The 6,356-nt window shown below is 47.9% G+C and overlaps 1 protein-coding gene across 2 annotated transcripts; it reads right to left on the bottom strand.

Moving 5' to 3' along the window:
* Positions 1–716: 716 nt before the first annotated feature.
* On the bottom strand, positions 717–5,972 carry LOC114061771 (EF-hand and coiled-coil domain-containing protein 1-like). 2 transcript variants are annotated; one of them, XM_027892556.1, is made up of 3 exons: positions 5,329–5,972; positions 3,753–4,159; positions 717–758 (listed from the first exon to the last, which is right to left on the bottom strand). In XM_027892556.1, the coding sequence occupies exons 1-3, from the start codon at positions 5,965–5,967 to the stop codon at positions 740–742; spliced, it is 1,065 nt and encodes a 354-aa protein (XP_027748357.1). In that variant the 5' UTR covers positions 5,968–5,972; the 3' UTR covers positions 717–739. The 2 variants fall into 2 exon arrangements, with proteins under 2 accessions (XP_027748357.1, XP_027748355.1); XM_027892554.1 differs by lacking the exon at positions 717–758 and adding an exon at positions 3,069–3,384.
* Positions 5,973–6,356: the final 384 nt, after the last annotated feature.

Here is a 6,356-nt window from a genome sequence, read left to right as displayed (position 1 = left end):
AGACTTGCCAGTAGTCTAAGCCTCAGATGATGATAACATATTCACCTGTTACTATTAAATTCTTTAAAAACTTGAAGTTCTGTGGTTTTTTGGGCAGAGTTCTATGTGAGACATAACTTCTCACAGTCCTAAGTGGAAAACAATAACGTGTATAAGCAGAATTAGGAAACAAAATGAGGTTGACATGAGTTCACCCCCAACAATCTGAGCGCTTTTACAGGTGAGGTTCTGCAAAGGACCATTTCATTTTACTCTCCATGAGCTCAGTTCCCCGACTGCCCTCACTCCTGCTGCCATCAGTGCATGCTCCCTGCCTGCCACTGCTCTTGGCCAATGACATATTTATCATCTGCAGGGCTGTCCAGGCTTTTGTGTGGTGAATATGAGCACCCACTGACCCCATTCAAGTTTGGGGCCATCTGAAACAACTTGCCACCTTTCACCTCACAACCAGCAAATAATTGGTATTGATGACAATAGTCAAGCAGAAAATGTCCGTATTTTTTTTATTTAATGTCTAATTTTTAAAATAGAACACTTCTAGAATGCCTAAGTACGAAACATGCATTGTCATTCCAACTGGAAATAACCTGCTATAGACACCTTCTTTTGTGCATTAGTGTTTCCTTCCTAGGGCTTTTCCTTCTTCACTTAATGGAGCTGATTTTGTACCACTTAGGAATATTTCCATATTCCTCTCCTGTTCTTGGATTATTGATTTGGTCCTTCCTGTTATATTTTACAGAGTAAATGACAACCTGAGAAATTATTGAAAAGATCAGGACACTGTCTCCTGAAAGAAAAGAAAAATGGAACTATTTCCAGTGTAAGACAACCCAAAGCACAAGTTTTTAGAAAATTTTAACACTGGTGAAATAAATAAACGGAGAAGATTATGTCAGAGGCCTCAATCTTCATATTTATAGAAGAATATGAAGGGAGGAAACAAGTCTCTGCATTCCATGCATAAAGGATTCCTACTCATTAACACATATAAATGCTGATGGATAATTAAGTAATTTGGGAGACAGACCATGCATATGGGAAGCATTTTTGGTATTTTATGACCCTTTCCACTGACCTATGTAATTACTCTGCTGCTGATTAATGCAGCAACATAAACCCTCTGTGAAGTCTCTATTATGAAGTGTATTTCAATTCTAAATGACCTTTCTTTTTATTTGCTACACTGGGATCAAAAAAAAAAAAAGGTTGTTAAATTCTTTTATTCTCTCCGATGCTATTAAAGAGAAAAAGAATCCATAAACTTTATTAAGTGATCAATTTTTAAGCCACCTACAATGTAGTATAGAAAACAGAGCCAACTTATATTTGGCAAGAACAATTCATGTCAAACCAATCTAATTTCCTTTTCTGACAGGGAAAATGGCTGAATGGATAAAAAGAAGGAGGAGATGTGACATTTCAATTGTAGTAACATTGTTACATGTGGCATTTCCATAAACAATACTTATAAGTCATAGGACTATATTAGAATACATGGATGGTGTCACCTTGAGCTGGAGCAAAACTTAGTGGGGAAAAAAAGGGAGTTTAGGGAATAGCTGGTAATGATTTGTCCTCAGATAGAGTCCATCAAGGGAAGGGACCTCACCAGTGAGTTCATTTGGGCTTCCAGCTTTTGAAAGAGGAATTACAAGTGTGCAAGGGCCTCCAAGCTGGGAGGGAATGAGCAGTTTGGAGGTCAGTCCCAATAGCATCCTGAGAAACTGGAAAAGTAATCCATAAATGGAACTGCTGAGCTTCAGTAACAACAGCTGAAGAGAACTGCACCTGGGAAAATGAAATCAAGTGCCCCAGTACAAAATGAGAATAACTCCATGGGCAGCACTGCATAAAAGTGGGACTTGCCCCACTTTCTAAACCCTTTTGTATTCAGACACTGAATTTCCTTTATAAATATGGAACTATAAACAGGAGCAGCATCTAAAGCTCATAAACTGGACTCAAATATGATCCTCTCTGGAAGGAAACACCTCCTGCCACTTTGGGCCCCTCTGTGCCACCCTGTGGAAGGTGTGGAATGGGGGCATTCCATTTAGGATGGAATGTGACCACAGGCACGCCAGTCACAGTCCTCGGTAGGTGCCTCTGAAACTGCTTGATCCAAGAGCTGTATTACATGGATGGGGAGATGGAAGTGCTTTATGGCCAGCAGAGAATCTGAAAGGGTGGAAACTGGCCTGGTCAAGGTACCATGGGATTAAAGAAGGGGTGTTGTTCTCTAGTGGTCAGTCCAACACCATTCCTGAGCTTTACACTCCCTTTAAATTAGCATGCAATTTAAAAATAAATATTACAAATGAAGGTTATCTGACAAGGAACATGTAATTTGCATTTTTAAACTCACAGTACATGTTTTGATGTAATCCATGAAGTTCCTGCTCTGCAAGGCCCAGCTGACATTCCTTTTTGCCTTCAACTCATTCGTCACTGCCTGTTTAAAGGGGATTCTTTTATCCTTCATCATACTTGGGAAAAGCAATTCTGCAGGACAAGAAGTGTTTGGTGCTCATGCCAGGGAGAACATGGGACTAGACAGGTAGTGAGGTCCCTCCTAACACTAAGAGTTTTCTCATTTATCCAGATATCCCTGACAGTCATCTTGGACATTATATGCCCTCACAGTGTTTTTTAAATCCTAGAGATGTTTAAATAAATGCTTTTATCTTCTGCAACCACACAGGTATTAACATACACAATGCTTACCAAAAGACACTGGATAAAATGGTTATTTTTAGAATTTCCTCACTTCATAAAACAGTACAATAGCTACAAAGCCACAAATAACTCACTATGGATTCCTCTTATAAGCAAACAGAGGAAGTGTAAGTTTAAGAAGAGAGTTCAGAATACACAATGTTTTAAAATACTAGCTTTAGTACAGTTAGTAAAAATACATATAAATATTGGCTTTGCTGTGGGTCAGCGAAAATACAAATTAGATGTTGATCCATAGGTCAATTTGAAACAGAAAAGCCTAACATACTTAATAACCTCAATGAGTCCAAGTTTTGTCTGAGATAAAAAGCAACAAAACAAGTGAGCTATTAAACTCATGACCAACTTTCTGACTTTTGGGAAAGTTTATTTATGTTATCACAAAAGCGGGGTTTAGTTGGATAATGTATTTTTTGTTTGAGAGTCCCACTATGTTATTTTGTGGATTTAGGAAAGTTTCAGCTTCTCTCTTCTGGAGTATTACCTATTCTGTCAGTGAAGCAGCAGTGAAGACACAGCAGTTTAAAAGCACTGGCCAAATGTTGGCCCTGTGTGCTTTCCCCCAGTTCCTATGACAAGTTGAAGAGCTTTCCCTGGACATGGAGTGTCAGCCATCTGCTCACAGCTGGCTTTGGATGTGACCTGACGAGCAGGAAATACTTTAAAAAAAAGAAGTGTGTTGGAAATGGTTCCTGAAGGAGCGTCAGCGATTTGTTTTGGGCTTTCTTGAAGCATTATGATGTCCTTTTGAGACATTACTGAGTCCTGTTGCTGTGTGTTTGAGGAGTAACTTCAGCTCTCTGCAGATCAGCGCCCTTACTTTGGCCTCCCTCCCACTGAACACTTCCAGCTCTCTCACGGATCCCTACTAAGACAATGGATAAGCAGCTCCTAATTTCCCTCTGGCTAGACTTTACAAGATGTACTTGCAGACATTTAATAAGCCCCGGAGAGTGATTTTCAAACTAACTTTGTGACTTTACAGGCACTTTTGATGGACTCAGCCTTACCTGTAGTGCTGCAGTTCCAATTCCAGCTGCTGGACGTGTGTTTGCAGACGCGGCACCTCGTTGGCTTTCACTTCCAGCTCCCTCACCTTGCCAAGGCTGTTCAGGACGGCATGTCTCGCCTCCTCCACCTTCCTCCTCATTTCTGCCTGCTCCCTCTTCAGGTTACGGTTGCAGTCCTCCAGGCTGGCCAGGGCTTCCTGGGAGCTCTTCAGCTCCCTCTCCAGCTCCTGGTTGAACCTGATTGCTTCTTCGATTTGCACATCCCTGGAGCTCCGGATGAGCTCCATTTCCTTCAGGACACTTTGCAGGCACTGGGTCTGGGAGTGGTTCTGTGTGAATGGTCCATTACTCCCGATGGAACAGGTCCCCTCTTCCCTGTGGTTCGCATGGCTCTTCCGCAGCCCCACCTGTAACCACCAGGAGCAGAGAGCAGGAGAAATTAATGTGTCCTAAAGCACCTGACATTTTATCAAGACTGAAAACCTCTGGATTGTAGTTTTTTGGGGTTTTTCAATCACGTATAGCTGATCAGCAACTAATAAGCTACTTACCTTTGAAACAGAGAGACAAGGAAACAATCTCTGGAAAGTATTTTTTAATACGTATCTATAAATTTAATTTTCAAACTGTTTGTTATTAGGTTATTGCACAAGTGTCTGTACAGCTTTAATGCCATTACTATGGTCTGTCCTCAGAAGGCAAGTAGTGTTCTGAAAACACTGACCTGATCAGACCCACCAGAACAACCAGGGAACTCTGCCCTTCACTGCTCTGCCTGTTCCACGCTATTTCATGCCAGAGTAATTTAACTGCTGCTAAGTACGTATGGCCAGTACAGCAGAACCACCAGCAACCATCCCCAGAATTAATGGGGCTCTGCAGAGGAGCCAGAGACTATTCATCAGCCTGTCTGCAGAACTGGCTCCAGCTCTGAACTCTCGTGACCACACTCTGAACAAAACACACTTCTAATGTTTCCGAGGCATCTATGATTGAGACACTGCATGTGCTTGTACAGAACCCAAAAGTTCTTTCTGACTTTAGGAAAGAGCCCTGTAATGATGCATAACCAGTTATATAGCTGTCTGTGCATGTGCACTTGAACAGTGGTATTACACACTCGAAGTCCCCTACACTTTTAGCAGGGTGCTTTTCAGCATATCCCTGAACCACACTGGTGAAAACGCAGCATTTGTCCTTAAAGCCTCCATGTAAGCAAACTTTGTTAAAAAGTTAATGCCGAGGATGAAAGAGCAACCTCCCCTCTATGCCATAACTCGTTTTATCCGTCACGCTGGAGGGCACAGGGCTTATCGACACTGGATTTACGAGAGCAGCATCTTTCTTAATGGACTGAACCAGTCACTTGTTCCCCAGTGTTACTCGTCAGACTGGATTCTGCGGTGCTGTCGTTTCTCTCGCATTAAAGAGGAACCAGAGATAAGTTAGTTACGAACTCCGAAACACGTTTGGAGCTCAGGCTCGGCTGGAATCCTTTCCCTGACGGACAAACGGAGCTTACCCCGAACCCCTTTCCTGACAGCCGCAGAGAGGAGCGGGAGAGCCCCGCACTCACCTGCAGCGCCAGGCAGCGCGCATCGCTGCTCTGCAGAGCGGCCCGCATGTCCTCCACCAGCTCCCGCAGGCTGCCGTTCTCCTCCTCCAGCTTGGCGATGCGGTCCTCGGCCTGCTCCAACGCCACGATCTCCTCGTAGCACTCGGGGGAGCAGGGCCCCGCCGGCCGCCGCTCCAGAGCCCCCCGCCCGGCCGGGGGGTGCCCGCGGCGGCGGCGGCGGGGGCTGCGCAGCCGGATCTGGGTCTCGATGTGCTCGCTGTCCCGGCCGAGCGGCAGGCGCGGCTCGGCCCCGCCCGCACGGGTGCTGAAGAGCCCGCAGAGCCGCGCGTGGAACTGCCGGAAGGTGAGCCCGGCCGCCAGCCCGTCCCACAGCCCCGCGCACTCCTCGGGCTCCGCCGCCTCCTCCAGCCCCAGCACCTGGCACAGCGTGCGGAAATCCTCGCCGGGGATGCGGCCGGCCCCGGCGCAGTCCAGGTGGTGGAAGATCTCCTGCAGGTACTGGTCCAGCCCGGTGGCCAGCACCACGATCTCGTTCTCCACGCCGCGGTCCAGCCCGTAGTGGTAGGCGAGGGCGCTCACCAACCACTGCGTGCGCCGGGCCGGCCGCCCGTAGGGGTCCCAGCCCTCAGCCGGCTCCATCGCGCTCTCCGAGCATCCCCAGCCCGGCCGAGCCCGCCCCGCTCAGCTCCGCCCGGCCCTGCCCGGCCCCGCACAGCCCCGCCCGGCCCCGCACAGCCCCGCCCGGCCCCGCTCAGCCCCGCCCGGCCCCGCACAGCTCCGCCCGGCCCCGCACAGCTCCGCCCGGCCCCGCTCAGCCCCGCCCGGCCCCGCACAGCCCCGCCCGGCCCCGCACAGCCCCGCCCGGCCCCGCACAGCTCCGTTCAGTCCCGCACCGCTCCGCACCCGCGGCGGGACGGGACGGGAGAGGCGCCAGGCTGTTCCCCACGCGGAGCTCGTCCCTCAGCGGGAGCCGCGGTCGGCTTTGTCTGTCAGGAAAAGGCTTCAGGCGGAACGGGCAGGTGCGACCC

The sequence above is a fragment of the Empidonax traillii genome, unplaced genomic scaffold (assembly GCF_003031625.1).
Source record: "Empidonax traillii isolate 1590-97213 ecotype Southwest subspecies unplaced genomic scaffold, ASM303162v1 scaffold356:size572493, whole genome shotgun sequence".
NCBI lineage: Eukaryota > Metazoa > Chordata > Aves > Passeriformes > Tyrannidae > Empidonax > Empidonax traillii.
The sequence above is the reverse complement of the archived record's forward strand: the minus strand, read 5'-3'. Positions and strand labels throughout refer to the sequence as shown.